Source organism: Periophthalmus magnuspinnatus, chromosome 16 (genome assembly GCF_009829125.3).
Source record: "Periophthalmus magnuspinnatus isolate fPerMag1 chromosome 16, fPerMag1.2.pri, whole genome shotgun sequence".
Taxonomy (NCBI): Eukaryota; Metazoa; Chordata; class Actinopteri; order Gobiiformes; family Gobiidae; genus Periophthalmus; species Periophthalmus magnuspinnatus.
This window is the reverse complement of record NC_047141.1, coordinates 5155573-5174492: the sequence shown is the minus strand read 5'-3', so window position 1 is coordinate 5174492 and position 18920 is coordinate 5155573. Positions and strand designations below refer to the sequence as shown.

Genomic DNA, 18920 nt, shown 5'->3' with positions numbered 1-18920 from the left:
AGCTGCACATCATGTGAAGAGACTTTTGTAGTGAAACTGGGCTGTGGATGTCTAAAATCACTGCTTTACGTGTTGTTTATGTGTTTTCATTTTGAAAAATCAACCACATCGACCCCACAGTATAGTACAGTAATGGATATTCTTTAGTCTATGTCAATAATAATGTCCAGTTGCAGATATGAGCTTCACTTCCCTCTACTGCAGTACCACGGGCGACCAGTGTGCGGCAGCAACACGCCACACGGCCACAGCGAGGAGCGCCCGAAGGAGCGAGCTTTTTTACCACAACCAGCTAGGAAGGAAAAGAGACAGAAAACAGAAAAAGTGACAAAACCAAACGGTTTGTAAAATGTCTAAAGTCCAAAGGCTGAGAGCTTTGGTGGAGGAGCGGCTGACTGCGGCTGCTGAAGACATATATGTGCTGTTTGAAAGAATCATAGCCGAGTATGAGGAGGAACTGTGTCGCTCCAAACAGGAGAACGAGAGGAACCAACGGCTCCTGGACTCGACTCTGAGCCCGAGAGTCGTGCTGACCAGAGCCGGTGAGTCTGATGTGTCCGAGCCACGTGTTACTGTCCAAATGTGGCGCACGTCCATAGACACGCATTAGCAACAACAATACAAGTGTAAAAGAGCCGTGCAACAGGCCGATAAGCTGCTGCTAAATACATCCATCACATTATAGTCTGTCAGTGTTAAGGTGTTTTTGGCAGAAGTGTCTCTTTATACCTGGGAAAAATGCTTGGCATATTTGTTTTAATGCAACTCTTGTACGGCCAACAGCGGCCATAAAGTACAAGCGCCATGAAGAGAGGAGAGCGCGCTTAAATGACGTCACATCCTGTCTCTACAAAATAAATGTCTCTTTTTACGCAAAGCGCTACTTTAATGAACAATACTTAACAGTCAATAAACAGTCTTTTAAATGAACGCTAAGGTTTGTATTTAGCATCTTCAAATCGGTTTAACATTAGAGGAACTGAACATTCTGTGTGACGACACAATCCTGATCTCAAAAAGTTTGGATTTGGACTAAATGTACAACTTCATGGACAAATAATACATATGTTTGTGTAAGTAATTATCATCTTTGTTTTCTCATTGTCTCCTGCAGGTGTCCACATGTCCTCTCTGAGTCCTGGTCTCACTCTAAAACAGGAAATCCCAGAGACTCCACAGATTAAAGAGGAGCCAGAGGAACAGCACGACAAGCAGGAGGAAGAGGAGCTGCGAGTGTGAGTCCCATTACTTTCAACACAATTTATTATAAAATATAATCAGATTAGAAATACATCTGAATTCAGGGACATTTAAGAACAGCCAGAAGTATAAAGTGATAATAATTGAATCCCATGAACAGAGTTAGCAGGTTTTATACATAAGAATACTTTTCTATTCATTTGCTGCACTGTCACTCTTATTGTAAATAATAGTCTAATCTAAGTTTTTTATTAGGGTCTATTTTTAGTTTATTTTTTAGGTCTATTTTTAAAATTTTTAAAGCTATTATCTATTATCTTGTTTTATTGCATTTTACCATTTTCTTGCTGTTCTTGAACTGTTTGGTGCAATACTGGAATTTCCCCACTGTGGGACTAATAAAGGCATATCTTATCTGATCTTATCTTATGCAGACACAGACACTGACTTCTCCTCAGAGGACAATTGTTCCAAACTGTTTTTGATTTATGTAGATTTTCTTTTCTTCAGGTCTGTCCCTGAGGCCAATGATGACTGTGTGAAGACAGAAGAGTCCTCACTGCTTCAAAGAAAAGACACTGATCACAGAGAGGACATCAGCTCACAGACACATGTCCACAGAGAGGACATACAGGGAGAGGACATCAGCTCACAGACACATGTCCACCCCGAGACTGAGGGAGACACAGAGCACTCTTCTGACACTGACAATGATGAAGACTGGAGTGCTCCAATCGGCTCTTCAGCTGCACAGATGGAGACAGAGGCAGATGGAGACAACTACAACCAAGTCCAGATCAGAGCCAAAAGCACCACTGCACCAAACTCAAGTCTATCCCCCAAATACAAGTCTGCACCAGAGACCAGAGCCACTGTGGACAATGGGGACGTGTCAGGAACAGCCGAAAGAACTACAGGGAAGAGACACCAGTGCTCTGTTTGTAAAAAGAGATTTGTCTTAAATATCAATTTAAAAAGACACCTTAGAGTTCACACAGGAGAGAAACCTTACAGCTGTTCTGGCTGTCAGAAATCATTTACTCTCAATAGTGGTCTTACAAGACACATGAGAACACACACAGGAGAGAAACCTTACAGCTGTTTTCTCTGTGAGAAAGCATTTAATAGAAAGACTTCTCTCACAAAACACAAGAGAACACACACAGGAGACAAACCTTACAGCTGTTTATTCTGTGAGAAAGCATTCATTCAAAAGAGTACTCTAACTTACCACATGAGAACACACACAGGAGACAAACCTTACAGCTGTTTTGTCTGTGGGACAGCATTTATTCAAAAGAGTAATCTTACTTACCACATGAGAACACACACAGGAGACAAACCTTACAGCTGTTCTGTCTGTGAGAAAGCATTTATTCAAAAGAGTGATCTTACATGCCACATAAGAACACACACAGGAGAAAAGCCTTACAGCTGTTCTGTCTGTGAGAAAGCATTTATTCAAAAGAGTCATCTCACACAACACATGAAAACACACACAGGAGACAAGTCTTACAGCTGTTCTCTCTGTGAGAAAGCATTTATTCAAAAGAGTCATCTCACACAACACATGAAAACACACACAGGAGAAAAGCCTTATAGCTGTTCTGCCCAGAGCATTGATCTGAAAAGACATACAAAAAGTCACACAGGAGAGAAATAGTTTAAAATAAAGTCTAACAAACTTCAAACAGAGCAGTGCCTACAGTTAGCATCACACCGCCAAAGAATGTTGATGACATCAGCTGCACAGTATCATTTGTACTTAGTTCAGTCGATGTTTAAACCTGTATCTGTATTTATTAGTCAAGTAACTATTTGTTTACTTGAGTACAATTTTTCAGTTCTATTTCTACCAATGTAGGGCTGAAGGATTTAGGGATTTTTTATGTTTTAATAATATAAATCTGTTCAAAGTTCATATTTTAAACACATCCAGAGGAATTGACAAAAAAGACTGAAATCTGAACTGACAAACTAATGCAAGAATCACATTTCAGAACATGTTTGTACAGAACTACAGGATTAGGAGATTTGAAGCAGTATCAATATTACAAAAGTCACATTCAAAGGACAGAAATGAACCAAACTTTACAATGATCCTGATCTGTATCTTTCACAAGTATAAGACACATAGACTCGTATACACCCATGGACCACTATGAACCTACTGCACACTGAGGGATTACACACATATAACACACATGGGAATATGAAAGAAAGTACTACCATTTAATCAGAATCATTATTGAGTAGAGTCTATTTCTTAATATCGAAATGGAGTTTAAAAGTTTAGTATCGTGACTTTAAATTCTCACCAGAACAATTGGCATCACACAGCCATGTCTCAGGTTCAAGAGAATCACCAACTGCACAGACACAAAAAGACACAACATTATTATTATAAATGAAACAGTAATACCTGTGTTTTCTTGTCACATGGTGTTACACAGGGGTGGGCCATACTCACAAAAAAATCATATCTCCAGAGTTAATTGCAGTATCTCAAGAACGATATTCAGACGGTAATTTAACAAAGCATCAGTTTCAAATGTCTTGGTCGAGGTTCAAGTATCACACAAAAGAGTTGGATAGTACTCAGTTACATTTACATGAGCAACTTTAAAAAAGAAAAAGTACTTTTCTAGCAGCATACTGTTACTTGAGTAATAGTTGTATTAGAGTAAAAGTTATGGTTGCTCTTCCCACTGTGAGTAAGTGGAAAAAGTTACTCTTACTTGAGCAGTACTTTCCTCAAATACTTTTTCTCTCTTACTTCAGTGATTTCTTGAAACACTACTTTGTACTTCTACTTCAATAATATAATTTTAACATCATCTGCTCTACCCTCCCAAGCCTTAAATCTCCACTTTAACAAAAGAAAAGCTGTTACTCACCTTGAAACTGGAGCAAACACAGAGCCAATGTGAAAGTATTGTAGAGTAATAAGAACATGGCTTTGGAGAGTAGAGTCACACAGCTGCAGCTACACACATGCAAGAGAGGAGAAGCACTCTGGTCTCAGCCTCAAGGACCACACTTGTACCAGAGCTCCAGGAGTGACCTATGCTCCTCACAGTGACCAATCAGGACAGAGCTCCAGGAGTGACCTATGCTCCAATCAGGACAGAGCTCTGGGGTCAAACAACACTGAGCCAATCACAAGCTCCAGAAACCTCAGCACAATCTCTTTACATAATATAAAGTTTAGGTTCAATAAAGGTTTAATTCCCTTCACATATTCTGTTCTATTTGATTTTGTCCTGAGCCACTGTGTGTGAGTCTGGAGACAAGACAATACAAAAGTCCCCATGTCACCATGGGAACAATGGTGAATCATTCACCTCCCTTTGCCTTTCATTCATTTTAGCAGTAATAAATAAGGCCCATGGGTGCTTGGGTAGGGCCATGAGCAGTGTTGGGCAAGTTACTTCAAAAGTGTAATTAGTTATAGTGACAAGTTACTTCTCCCAAAAAGTAACTGAGTTAGTAACTCAGTTACTTTTTGGGAGAAGTAACTAGTTACTAGGCAAAGTAACTACTCTGCGTTACTTTACTCCACGTTACTTATTATGTTAAAACAATAAAAACACAACAGATGTGAACCTTTAACATTTATTTCACTTTAACAGATTGCAATTATTTTGCATTTGTTTTCAAGTAAATTATAGAATTTATCAAAAATTTAAAAAATATAAAACATTTCATTTGAAGTGCAAATAAATCAACATGTCACACAATTTCAGACAACTGAACTTCAAGTATTTTCTTCATTAAAATAAACAGTAACAATAAAGTGCTTTCAGTATAATACTGAAAAGATTCATTACCATGGTTTGCAAAACTAAGGCATTCAAATGTAAATCATGTAAAATAAGACAAAACCTTTAACCTTCTCTGGCCACACACTGTGATTCTCTGTCCATTATTCAAATATTAATCACCTCTGATCTGAGCTTGTTCCTCTTTGGAGAGAACACAGTCACGTTTCTGATCAAAACACAACTCGGACCTAATCTGCTGTGAATGCACGTGTGGACATGACATCATTTCCCATCATGCATTACGCGTTTGTAGTCCATGCAGTCGGTGGAGAGCTGCTGCGCTCGCCTCGCTCAAAAACTTCCCGTTACCGGCGCATACGTCAGAGCAAGTCGGTGGCATCTTGGACACAAAACTAACCGGCATGCACCGCGCACCGATCGACGGCGTCGTATCTGCGCCCGCCTCATCTCAAACGAGCCTTTTATCTCACCCCAGCCTCCTCTTTCACCACAGAAACACAACAGCAGCTCCTCGGCTGAGAGACTCTGATGAAGAGCAGCGTGAACTCAATTAAAAGTAACGCGCTACATTTTATTGTCAGTAACGGTAACGGCGTTACGACGCTAGGAAAAGTAATTAGTTACATTACTCCGTTACTAAAAAGTAACGCAGTTAGTAACGCCGTTATAGTTTAACGCCGTTACTCCCAACAGTGGCCACGAGTTTGTTTGGGGGACATGTTGATGAAGACATTTTAGCAAGAACAATGTTGAGTTGCAGACTGAAGTTGCGAAAGCAATAAGCCCCACGCCCTGTAGGGGCTTGGGCCTAATAATAATAAAAAAAACTAAAGATATGTGCATCAATATGTATTTGGGTTTGGTTTTTTTTGCTTTTTGTTTGTTTGTTTCTTGTTTTTTTTGTTTGTTTTTTTTAATCACATTTTTAACTCTGGATTACATGTTACCATAGTGATTAACAGTTAACCCATAAGAACCCACAGTGACACCAGTATAACAAACACTTTGCAGAAATGTGTTCTATGTGGTCCACTTGGTCTGTGGTATATCCCACATAATTTTCCTTTAAGGAAAAATGGATCCGGGTTCTTATGGGTTCAAACAAAATATTACACTTCTGGATGAGGAAAAGGTTTTTTCAGTAAAAAGAAAGACATCACCTTCAAATGCAAATTAGAATTTATTTTTATTCAGTTGTTTAAATTTGGTTGTATTTTCAGTTCCACCCCTCTCATTCAGATTTTAGTTTATTTTATCTCTATAACGAAACAACTCTAGTTCAAACTCAATGCATTGTGGGATATTTACTCACACTGCACTGAACAACTAAAGGCATTTCTTAGAAGATAAATGAGTAATCCAAATGCGAGGGGTCTAAAATGAAAGTTACTCAAATAGCCCGTTTGACGGGGGCTTAATCTTCGTACATGCAAGGGAAACAGAAGGCCATGCACACTAGTCTGAAAAAAATGATTTAGCGGAGAGCGGCCCTTATTTATGTTAATCTGAACATGATTTTTCAGCAGCTCCGCAAACTCTGGCATCGAACCTACCGTCTTTGTCATCCTCCACCCTTAGTAGCACAGCGTCGGATGAGCCATACTCCCTTGTACGTTCCTTTGTGACGTTTTTGATGATTTTGTGCACGTTCTTTTCGGTCTTCTTAATTTGGGATGTGATATTTCTCCCAAGCTTTTTGGGTTAAACGATTAAGGATTGTGTTATAAGTCTCGTTTCGCGGGTGTAACGCAACTTTGCCTTTGAACATTTCAACCATCAAAGCAGAGGCCATTAATTGCGTAATGTACTGGCCTTGCCACAAATCTTTTTAGGAGAACAAGATTTTTTCTTGTATTTTGGTGGCGTTTTCAAGACAACAGCTGGTAAGTCTTTGGACGCAAACGAAGGTACAACTGCTGTGGGATGAAACATGGATCTCTCAAACAGGTCATACTTTCGGTGACTGAAAGATTTGCACTGATTCTTGAGAAGATACGGACACGTGGAAAGATGGAGAGGTTTGGGCAGTGCTTGACACTTGTGTTGGCTCTTGTGCTGGTGCAGGCACATCTATAAACACTGGTTCCCTTTCCACACACATCTCAAACAGGAGAGCAAAGTTCTCTCTCAATGAGTGTCCAGTGGGGAGCACTTTGTGTATTAAGCAGCCTAACACAGCTTTTACTTGACATGAGCAGTAATACAACTGGACGTCTGGAAGCTCCAGTCCCCCTTTATCTTTGGGTTTGGACAGCGTCTTGTAGGCAGTTCTAGGTGTACGTTTTTTCCACATAAATTGGGTTATATGTTTATTTAGTAATTAAAAAAATGATTAATCAATGTATGATTAATACAAGTATATGAATCCAGGTAATATATTCATATATTCATATTCATATAGTCCGGAAAAAAGGTAACGAATTATTGAATATAACAAATGAAATAAATGATTTGGCTCAAGTTGGACCCTGGTTTTCATGAGGTCCTGGTTTTGAATACAAAACGACGACTAATACAAAACGACATCAGATGTAAAAGAAGTAAAAACCAAACATTCCACTCTCCCAACACAACAACATACTTTGGTCACAGGCTCAAGATCAAAGTCAAATCTAAAACTGCTGAAAGTGCTGATGATTTTAAGGCATCAGTGTCCCAACTTCATCAGATAAACCAGAGCCACGGTCAGCAGGATGAACAGGGGAGGTCCTAAAGAGAGAGGAGACGGGATAACCACTCTGCCACAGTCACACAGGGAGAACATGCACACTCCAGATCAGGAGTCTAACCCACAACCTCCTGGTGAGAGGGAGGGGACAGGATAACCACTCTGCCACAGTCACAGTCTGAGTGGCAGCAGCAGATTTGAGAGTAGAGTCTGCTTCAGTGCAGTTTATTGGCTTGTAGTTCTTGATTTTCTCCATCTCTTTGTCATCCTGAAAAAAATAGACTGTTTAGAAAAGGATATAAATTGGAGATAAATTATGAAACAAATATGTTTATTCAATACACTCAGCGGTCAGTGTGAAAATGAGAAGCAGAAGCCTCTCTTCCTGCTGGTTGCTTTTATGATCTAACCTGACCTGAGAGACAAACTATGGAGGTGCATAACAAGGACTCTCTGGCAGCAGGTATAATTTGGCCTTCGTCCTCTCCTCTGGGTGCAGGAGTCTTCTTTGTTGATAAGAAACACTTTGTCCTATGTATTATTACTGTAAAAATTAAAGTGCTCACTGTCTTTAATCTCCTTTTGAGTCTCTACAGGGAGCACAGATCTTTACCAAACTGGATCTTCTCAACATGTATCACCTGGTTCAGATAAAATAAGGTCATGAAGTCTCCATTGGGCCACTTTGAGTGTTTGGTCACGCCACTTACCAACACGCCAGCTGTCAGCTCACAGCCTCTGTCACCATCCTGCCTCTAAAATAATCCTTGTTACTGACCTGCCTCTTTTCTGCTGTTGGGTGCACCTACTAGATCATAACAAATGTAACTGTTGTATCTCTGTCTCTGCACTATACCAGGACTAAACCAGGGCTGAAGACTAAACTAAACCACAGACTTTTCAGGTGTGCCCATAAACTTTCAATGGGATGTTCATTATGTTCTACATTATGTTCTTTCCTCATGAAGCTGTTGTGGAGAAATTACAGTTCTAGATGAAAAGTAATCCATTTGTGAAGCCTGGTGAGTTTTGAAATACAAAAAAGGTTTAGTCTTTGTTACAGCAGATACAGACAGGACAGGGCCACAGACTGGTCGCCTTTCGGTGTCCCGAGTCTCTCTGAGTCTCTCCTCTAGAGCATCTCTCCCCCAGTCCTTGGTCTCCCCTACTCTGTTCCCCCGAGCATCTGAGCTCTGAGTATTTATACCAGAATGACAAAGCTACACACTTTTCAAAGCAGCATCTTCACAAAGTATTTTGCTTTTGTTCTTGGGTTGATCTGCACATTTTTGACCAAAACACGTTCATGACTCTCCCTCCTCACACATTCATCCTCGGTCCCTAATAATAATAATGAATATCTGTTCTTGTCATCTTAATAAAATAACATTTTCATAAAACTGATGAACTATTTAACAGTACATGACAAGATGGAATATGGATTAGTGCAGCATTACTTGTAGTTAAAACATCTGAAGAGACAGACTTAAGAGAATGTTTTCACACATCTGAGTGTGTAGCATAAAGAACTGGAGCTGAAAAAAAATCCTTTAACATATTTAACAAGTTTATATCAATCCAAAAACTATAACATATGTGCTATAACATTGGTCTGATTGTAGACAGCAGAGGATAAAGTCACAAAATGAAGTTATTCCCTGACTCTGATCAGACAGACAGAATATTCAAAGACTCAAGGTTCAGTAAAACACAGGTACTGATATTTGTACTTCTTTAACAATAGCACAAAGCTCCAACAGAGGCTAATATTTAGTTTGGGTCGACCACGTGACTAAAGGAAAAATGTGACACTCATGGATCTATTAAAATAACGTGACGCTTTATTTCAAGAGAGCTGCACATCATGTGAAGAGACTTTTAGTTCTGTAGTGAACCTGGGCTGTGGATGTCTAAAATCACTGCTTTACGTGTTGTTTATGTTTTTTCATTTTGAAAAATCTACCAGATCGACCCCCCAGTATAGTACAGTAATGGATAGTCTTTAGTCAATGTCAGTAATAATGTCCAGTTGCAGATGTGAGCTTCACTTCCCTCTACTGCAGTACCACGGGCGACCAGTGTGCGGCAGCAACACGCCACACGGCCACAGCGAGGAGCGCCCGAAGGAGCGAGCTTTTTTACCACAACCAGCGAGGAAGGAAAAGAGACAGAAAACAGAAAAAGTGACAAAACCAAACGGTTTGTAAAATGTCTAAAGTCCAAAGGCTGAGAGCTTTGGTGGAGGAGCGGCTGACTGCGGCTGCTGAAGACATATATGTGCTGTTTGAAAGAATCATAGCCGAGTATGAGGAGGAACTGTGTCGCTCCAAACAGGAGAACGAGAGGAACCAACGGCTCCTGGACTCGACTCTGAGCCCGAGAGTCGTGCTGACCAGAGCCGGTGAGTCTGATGTGTCCGAGCCACGTGTTACTGTCCAAATGTGGCGCACGTCCATAGACACGCATTAGCAACAACAATACAAGTGTAAAAGAGCCGTGCAACAGGCCGATAAGCTGCTGCTAAATACATCCATCACATTATAGTCTGTCAGTGTTAAGGTGTTTTTGGCAGAAGTGTCTCTTTATACCTGGGAAAAATGCTTGGCATATTTATTTTAATGCAACTCTTGTACGGCCAACAGCGGCCATAAAGTACAAGCGCCATGAAGAGAGGAGAGCGCGCTTAAATGACGTCACATCCTTTCTTTACAAAATAAATGTCTCTTTTTACGCAGAGCGCTACTTTAATCTACAACTTCATGGACAAATAATACGTGTGTCTGTGTATGTGTAAGTAATTATCATCTTTGTTTGCCCATTGTCTCCTGCAGGTGTCCACATGTCCTCTCTGTGTCCTGGTCTCACTCTGAAACAGGAAATCCCAGAGATTAAAGAGGAGCCAGAAGAACAGCACGACAAACAGGAGGAAGAGGAGCTGCAAGTGTGAGTCCCATTACTTTCAAAACAATTTATTATAAAATATAATCAGATTAGAAATACATCTGAATTCAGGGACATTTAAGAATAACCAGAAGTATTGATTGATTGGTTTATTTCGAGTTAGTGCCAAGAGAAAGAATATTCATGTTTACTACATGTACATTGTAAACAAAAGAAAAGCACATCTCTCGAAAAGGAGTGGGAAGAAGAAAAACTTATATTAACCCACCCCTGATCATATCATAACCTCAAACATTATGTGGTTACTTTTGTACATTGATCCCGGCGCTTAACAAATATTTACATATAGCAAAATAAATGACATATTACATCTGTATGTATGTATATATATATATATATATATATATATATATATATATATATATATATATATATATATATATATATATATATATATATATATATATATATATATATATATATATATATATAATTAATCTCATTATCTTCCAACCCATTCCACAGACTGACCCCCCCCCCCCCCACACACACACACACAGATACACACACACACACACACACCCCCACCCACCAACCCCCACATGCACACACACACACACAAATACACACATGCTTTTCCTGGTGGTTCTCACTGATTTTGTTTTAAATTTACCCCTTCCCCTTAAATCATAGTGTACGTCCTGTGTGCTGAACAGTTTTTGGATATTTAATGGCAGCATAGTTTTGTTTGCTTTATACAAAAGCAAAGCAGTATAGAATTTTACCAGATCAAAAATTTTTAATAATTTTGATTTGAAAAACAGATTGTTTGTATGGTCCAGGTAACCAACCTTGTGCACGATTCTCACTGCACGTTTTTGCAATTTGAAAAGGGGAAGGAGTAACGTTTTGTAGTTGTTGCCCCAAATTTCAATACAATATGTCAGATATGGAAGTATGAGTGAGCCGTACAGTATGTACAGAGCCTTTTGATTGAAAATGTATTTCCCTTTATTGATTACAGCAACACTTTTTCAGACCTTGGATTGTATCTGATGTGTGGTTTCCAGCTCAGTTTTTCATCAATCATTATACCTAAAAATTTAATATTAGAAACCCACTCAATTTTAACCCCATCAACAAGTATTGAAAGTTCTGAATTTCTTTTATCATGACCAAAAAACATAGGTTTTGTCTTTTTTAAATTTAGGGATAACTTATTGGAATCCATCCATAATTTAATTTTACTTAACTCTGCGTTCATCGTTGTAATACGTTTTTTATAATTGTCACTGGAGAAAAATATATTGGTGTCATCTGCAAATAAAATTATTTTTAATATGTTAGATGTTTTAAATATGTCATTTAAATACAAATTAAATAAATTAGGTCCCAAAATTGAGCCTTGCGGCACTCCACAATTAGAACTCATAAATCTGGAAGTGTATCCATTTATTTTCACAAACTGTTGTCTTCCAGTCAGGTAACTATCAATCCAATTTAGTGCAATGCCCCTTATGCCATACAGTTTAAGTTTTTGGAGTAGTATTGAGTTGTTTAGAGAGTCAAAATCTTTCTTTAGATCAATAAAAACCCCCACAACATACTTTTTGTTATCTAGTGCATTGGTTATCTCCTCAACAGCGTCCATAAGTGCCATTGTTGTTGATGTTTTTGTTCTAAACCCATACTGACTCTCACTGATTATGTCATATTTATCGAAAAATGATTCCAATCTGTTATTGTATAATTTTTCGAGAATTTTTGAAAATTGAGGAAGTAAAGACACTGGTCTATAATTAGTGAATAAACGTCCATCTCCATTTTTGTAGAGTGGAATTACTTTGGCAATTTTCATATTGTCTGGGAATGATCCCATTAGAAATGATAGATTGAAAATATATGTCAGTGGTTTACTAATGCCATTAATAACTTTTTTAACTATAGTCATATCAATATCATAAAAATCAGTTGACATTTTGTTTTGAAATTCATTTACAATTGTTATAATTTCAAGTTCAGTTGCAGGAGAAAGAAAAAATGTATTTAGATGACTTCTGATAAGTGTTTCATCTTGTATTGTGGAGGTTGTTTCTGGATTTTTTTTCGCAAGTTCAGGACCTATTTTTACAAAGAAATCATTCAAGTTGTTAACAATGCTGGGCATGTCATCTATCACAACATTCTCATCAACAAAATAATCAGGGTACGAATGCTTATTAGAGCCTTCTTTGATTACACTATTCAATATACCCCACATTTTTTTTTACATAATTTTTATTATTTTTGAGCAATTTATTATAATACAATTTTCTACTGTTTCTTATGATATCTGTCAACTGATTCTTATATAATTTGAACCTTCTTTCTGAATCCTTCGTTTTCAATTTTAAAAATTGTCTATAAAGATAATTTTTCTTTTTACAAGCATTCTGTAGCCTTGTTGTTAACCAAGGACAATTTGGTTTTCTCTTTTTACTCCTACATTGTTGAACGGGACAGTGTTTATTGTATGATGACAGAAATATATCTAAAAAATTATTTTAGGCTCTATCAACGTTGTTCTCCAAATATACTGATCTCCAATCCTGATAATTAAGGTCATCATTCAGTGATCTGACAGTGTCATCGGACGCATTCTTCTATATGTAGAATTATCCACATTGTCAATCTTGTTAACTTTTTCGCCACAACAGAGGAATACTGGTAAGTGATCTGTTATATCGCAGATCATTAGACCACTAATATTATTGTTCACATTGTTAGTAAAAATATTGTCAATAACACTGTGATTTGTAATTCGGCTGGGTCTTGTAATTGTTGAGTATAAGCTCAGACTATACATTCTGTTAAGAAAGTCGTCTGTCAATTTATGTTTAGCAGGATTTAATAGATCGATATTGTAATCTCCGTATATGTAAATTGTTTTGTTATTGGTCATAGAGAACATTTTTTCTACCCAGTCATTAAATACTTCAACATTTGTGCCAGGAGATCGATATATACAGCTGATTACAGCATTTTTTGTCTTTAAGTTGCAAATCTCAACTGATACACACTCTAAGATGTCCTCAACTACAACTGACAAATTATCAATTGCTTAAAACTTCAATTCCTTATGCACATACATAGCACCCCCCCCCCCCCCCCCCATGGAAGTCCATTCCCTTCTCCTCCTGGAACCAGGTTTCCGATACTGCAATTACACTAAATGGAACTGTAAACTGCAGTAAGTATTCTTTAATGGAAGAAAAATTTGCATACATACTTCTGCTATTGAAGTGTGTAACTGAGAGTTTGTCGTCTGATTTAATAGAGTGTTCAAATTCATGCGCTGTGTAATATTTGCTATCTACATTTATAGAAGAGAAAAAACAGTTATCAGGGTCTATTTCATTTTCCATGTCCAGTTCATTGTACTCTGTGCAGCCAAACAATTCCAGTTCTGATAGATCCAGGCTATTAAGTCTTTGCTGTAACGTTATGTGACAACTCATTGTTGTTTTTAAAGTAGTAAAGATTAATGTCATTTAGTGATGTGATAGATGTGACAGATATCATACCTTGTGAGACCCAGAGGTCACTTGAGATCCCACTAGGGCTCCGTTGAAATGATCCAGATCACTAAGGGCCTTCACCACCAGCACCTTTGCTTCTTCTGGTGAGCCATTGAGTTTTATAAATATTTTACAGTGTCTGACCCATGTACCTTGGATCAGCCTTTGTTTCTTGAGTTGCCTGGCCCTCCTAGCGATCTCTGCGTTCCTCGGTGTCAAATGGTCGTTCATGTAGACCTCCGTGCCTCTCAACAGTCGTCCTTGTTTCATGAGTGCAATCTTTTGCTTTCTGTTTATAAACCTTAGAATCACTGTTTGTTTGTCGTCCTTTCTTCTCCTTGGAAGCAGGTGACATGCCTCCAGGTCCTCCACGTTGACAGTGATGCCCCTCGACCGCAGAAAAGCCGCCACCTGTTGTTCCACGGAGCATTCCTCGGCCTCGCTGGGCTCACCCCCGCTGATGTCAGTGGCCACAGCTTTTGCATATGACCGGGGTTTGATCTTGAGACCCGAGATGACCACATCGTTGATCCTGGAGTACTGCTCCAGCTCGTCCACCCTCCTTTCCAGGAGCGAAATCCACGCATCCTTCTCATTGTTTTCCTTACGCAATTGTTTGATTTCCTCCATAGCGGTCAGAATATTTTTTTTGATCACTGCGAATCACGGCAACTTCCTCGATCAAGGATTCGAGTGACTTTTTGAGTTCATCAGCTTCCTCTGCAGTGATATTTCTCTTTGGTGGCATGTTGTCTTAGGCTGTCCCGGTCCAGAGCCGCGGCCAGAGTCACTTGTGGCTAACTTTACGCAGCTTTTGCCGGATACGGGGTACAAGCCAACAGTGAACAGAACGTAGGCAGCTTCTAAATTATGAGATTTCTTATCCTCCCACAAAAGGATGTCTTAATTTTTGATAAAAACAATTTGTTTTGGGAGTTCGATCAGCGAAGCAGACGCCGGCGCATGTATAAAGTGCTAATTGAATTAAACAGGTTTTATACATAAGAATACTTTATGCAGACACAAACACTGACTTCTCCTCAGAGGACAATTGTTCCAAACTGTTTTTGATTTATGTAGATTTTCTTTTCTTCAGGTCTGTCCCTGAGGCCAATGATGGCTGTGTGAAGACAGAAGAGTCCTCACTGTTTCAAAGAAAAGAAACTGATCACAGAGAGGACATCAACTCAGAGACACATGTCCACCTCGAGACTGAGGGAGACACGGAGCAGTCTTCTGACACTGACAGTGATGAAGACTGGAGCGCTCCAATCGGCTCGTCAGCTGCACAGATGGAGACTGAGGCAGATGGAGACCACCAGATCAGAGCCAAAAGCACCACTGCACCAAACTCAAGTCTATCCCCCAAATACAAGTCTGCACCAGAGACCAGAGCCAGTGTGGACAATGGGGACGTGTCAGGAACAGCCGAAGGAACTGCAGACAAGAAACACCAGTGCTCTGTTTGTAAAAAGAGATTTGGCTTAAAAATCGATTCAATAAGACACTTTAGAATTCACACAGGAGAGAAACCTTACAGCTGTTCTGTTTGTGAGAAACCATTTATTCAAAAGAGTCATTTCACAAAACACATGAGAATACACACAGGAGACAAGCCTTACAGATGCTCTGTCTGTCAGATATCATTTAATCAAAAGAGTGATCTCACACAACACATGAGAACACACACAGGAGAAAAATCTTACAGGTGTTCTGTCTGTGAAAAAGCATTTCATATAAAGGGTAATCTCACAAGACACATGAGAACACACACAGGAGTCAAACTTTACAGCTGTTCTCTCTGTGAGAAAGCATTTAATGAAAAGAGTAATCTCACAAAACACATGAGAACACACACAGGAGACAAGCCTTACAGGTGTTCTTTCTGTGAGAAGGCATTTAATCAAAAAAGTAATCTCACAAATCACATGAGAACACACACAGGAGACAAGCCTTACAGGTGTCCTTACTGTGAGAAAGCATTTAATCAAAAAAGTAATCTCACAAGTCACACAAGAACACACACAGGAGACAAGCCTTACAGGTGTTCTTTCTGTGAGAAAGCATTTATTCAAAAGACTAATTTTATATACCACATAAAAACACACACAGGCGACAAACCTTACAGCTGTTTTGTCTGTGAGAAAGCATTTATTAAAAAGAGTAATCTCACACAACACATGAGAACACACACAGGAGACAGACCTTAAAACTGTTTTGTCTGTGAGAAAGTATTTAATAAAGAGTAGTCTTACATACCACATGAGAACACACACAGGAGAAAAGCCTGTTCAAAGTTCATATTTTAAACACATCCAAAGGAATTGACAAAAAAGACTGAAATCTGAACTGACAAACTAATGCAAGAATCACATTTCAGAACATGTTTGTACAGAACTACAGGATGAAGAGATTTTAAGCAGTATCAATATTACAAAAGTCACATTCAAAGGACAGAAATGAACCAAACTTTACAATGATCCTGATCTGTATCTTTCACAAGTATAAGACACATAGACTCGTATACACCCATGGACCACTATGAACCTACTGCACACTGAGGGATTACACACATATAACACACATGGGAATATGAAAGAAAGTACTACCATTTAATGTTGAAATCACATTCTATTGTGTTAATAAAGAGTGTTTTTATTATTATTGTGGTATCAGAATCAGTATTGAGTTGAGTCTATTCCTTAGTATCGAAATGGAGTTTAAAAGTTTAGTATCGTGACTTTAAATTCTCACCAGAACAATTGGCATCACACAGCCCTGTCTCAGGTTCAAGAGAATCACCAACTGCACAGACACAAAAAGACACAACATTATTATTATAAATGAAACAGTAATACCTGTGTTTTCTTGTCACATGGTGTTACACAGGGGTGGGCCATACTCACAAAAAATCATATCTCCAGAGTTAATTGCAGTATCTCAAGAACGATATTCAGACGGTAATTTAACAAAGCATCAGGTGAGTTTCAAATGTCTTGGTCGAGGTTCAAGTATCACACAAAAGAGTTGGGTAGTACTCAGTTACATTTACATGAGCAACTTTAAAAAAGAAAAAGTACTTTTCTAGCAGCATACTGTTACTTGAGTAATAGTTGTATTAGAGTAAAAGTTATGGTTGCTTTTCCCACTGTGAGTAAGTGGAAAAAGTTACTCTTACTTGAGCAGTACTTTCCTCAAATACTTTTTCTCATACTTCAGTGATTTCTTGAAACACTACTTTGTACTTCTACTTCAATAATATAATTTTAACATCATCTGCTCTACCCTCCCAAGCCTTACATCTCCACTTTAACAAAAGAAAAGCTGTTACTCACCTTGAAACTGGAGCAAACACAGAGCCAATGTGAAAGTATTGTAGAGTAATAAGAACATGGCTTTGGAGAGTAGAGTCACACAGCTGCAGCTACACACATGCAAGAGAGGAGAAGCACTCTGGTCTCAGCCTCAAGGGCCACACTTGTACTAGGGCTCCAGGGGTGACCTATGCTCCTCACAGTGACCAATCAGGACAGAGCTCCAGGAGTGACCTATGCTCCAATCAGGACAGAGCTCCAGGGGTGACCTATGCTCCAATCAGGACAGAGCTCTGGGGTCAAACAACACTGAGCCAATCACAAGCTCCAGAAACCTCAGCACTCTTTACATAATATAAAGTTTAGGTTCAATAAAGGTTTAATTCCCTTCACATATTCTGTTCTATTTGATTTTGCCCTGAGCCACTGTGTGTGAGTCTGGAGACAAGACAATACAAAAGTCCCACTGAACCCTCATTCAAATGACACAGTTAAGGCTCAGTGGTAGTTTCATTCTTTATGTGTGGAGTTTGCATGTTCTGCCTGTGTCTGTGTGGAGTTTGCATGTTCTGCCTGTGTCTGTGTGGAGTTTGCATGTTCCTCCTGTGTCTGTGTGGAGTTTGCATGTTCCTCCTGTGTCTGTGTGGAGTTTGCATGTTCCTCCTGTGTCTGTGTGGAGTTTGCATGTTCCTCCTGTGTCTGTGTGGAGTTTGCATATTCTGCTTGTGTCTGTGTGGAGTTTGCATGTTCCTCCTGTGTCTGTGTGGAGTTTGCATGTTCCTCCTGTGTCTGTGTGTGCACTGGCCTCGTAGTGTCTAATGTCCAGGAGTTAAACATCTCCACACAATAAGTCACTGATGCCAGGATGGGTTTAGACTGTTTTTATACAGCAGGTGTGAAACTGTGACAACATAATACAGTGTACATTAGTGAACTTAAAAGAAATATGGCGATTAGCAAATATGCTAATGTCCCAGATGCATGCTAGAAACGCAACATAAGTTAGCATGTAAATTAGCTTGTAAATAGTTCATTTTTGTACTTTTTAACTACTTTCTTTATGAATACCTTTAACTGTTAGACTTGTTTTATACTTACAGGGAATGCCCTCATTATTACAGCGTAACTAACACATGACCTCTCTGTTATACTGCGTGCATTACCACACGTGACCTGTAGGGACAATGTCCTGATTTTTATTAAAGGGCCAAAGCACTTGGCCAAACTAAAACAGAAAATAGGCAATATAGACTGGTCAGAACAATGGCGTTTTTGCATGTTCCTCCTGTGTCTGTGTGTTTCTTCCAGGCCCTCCGGTTTCCTCCTTCAACCCAAAACCTGCACAACAGGTAAAATCCATTAAATTGTACGTTAACCTTAACCTCTTTTACTGGTATCAAATGCCAATGAGAAAAGGTGAACCTTTAGTAGGGATTTAAAGTGCTGCCAGGGCCGGCCCGGCCTATAAGCAGACTAAGCAGCTGCTTAGGGCCCT

General features: G+C 39.1%; 1 protein-coding gene across 2 annotated transcripts; it reads left to right on the top strand.

Moving 5' to 3' along the window:
* The first annotated feature begins 247 nt into the window (after window positions 1–247).
* Window positions 248–16768, top strand: LOC117383571 (zinc finger protein 501-like). Of its 2 annotated transcripts, none has more exons than XM_055227930.1 (3): window positions 248–542; window positions 1115–1235; window positions 1711–4436. In XM_055227930.1, exons 1-3 carry the CDS (start codon window positions 350–352, stop codon window positions 2861–2863), a joined length of 1467 nt encoding a protein of 488 aa, XP_055083905.1. In that variant the 5' UTR covers window positions 248–349; the 3' UTR covers window positions 2864–4436. The 2 variants fall into 2 exon arrangements, with proteins under 2 accessions (XP_055083905.1, XP_033836663.2); XM_033980772.2 differs by lacking the exons at window positions 248–542; window positions 1115–1235; window positions 1711–4436 and adding exons at window positions 9774–10054; window positions 10485–10596; window positions 15208–16768.
* The last annotated feature ends 2152 nt before the right edge of the window (window positions 16769–18920 follow it).

Coding starts and splice junctions, on each gene's coding strand:
- LOC117383571 (XM_055227930.1), top strand. CDS start 350: ATGTCTAAAGTCCAAAGGCTGAGAGCTTTGGTGGAGGAGCGGCTGACT. Junction 543..1,114: donor AGTCGTGCTGACCAGAGCCG/GTGAGTCTGATG, acceptor TGTCTCCTGCAG/GTGTCCACATGTCCTCTCTG. Junction 1,236..1,710: donor GAGGAAGAGGAGCTGCGAGT/GTGAGTCCCATT, acceptor TCTTTTCTTCAG/GTCTGTCCCTGAGGCCAATG.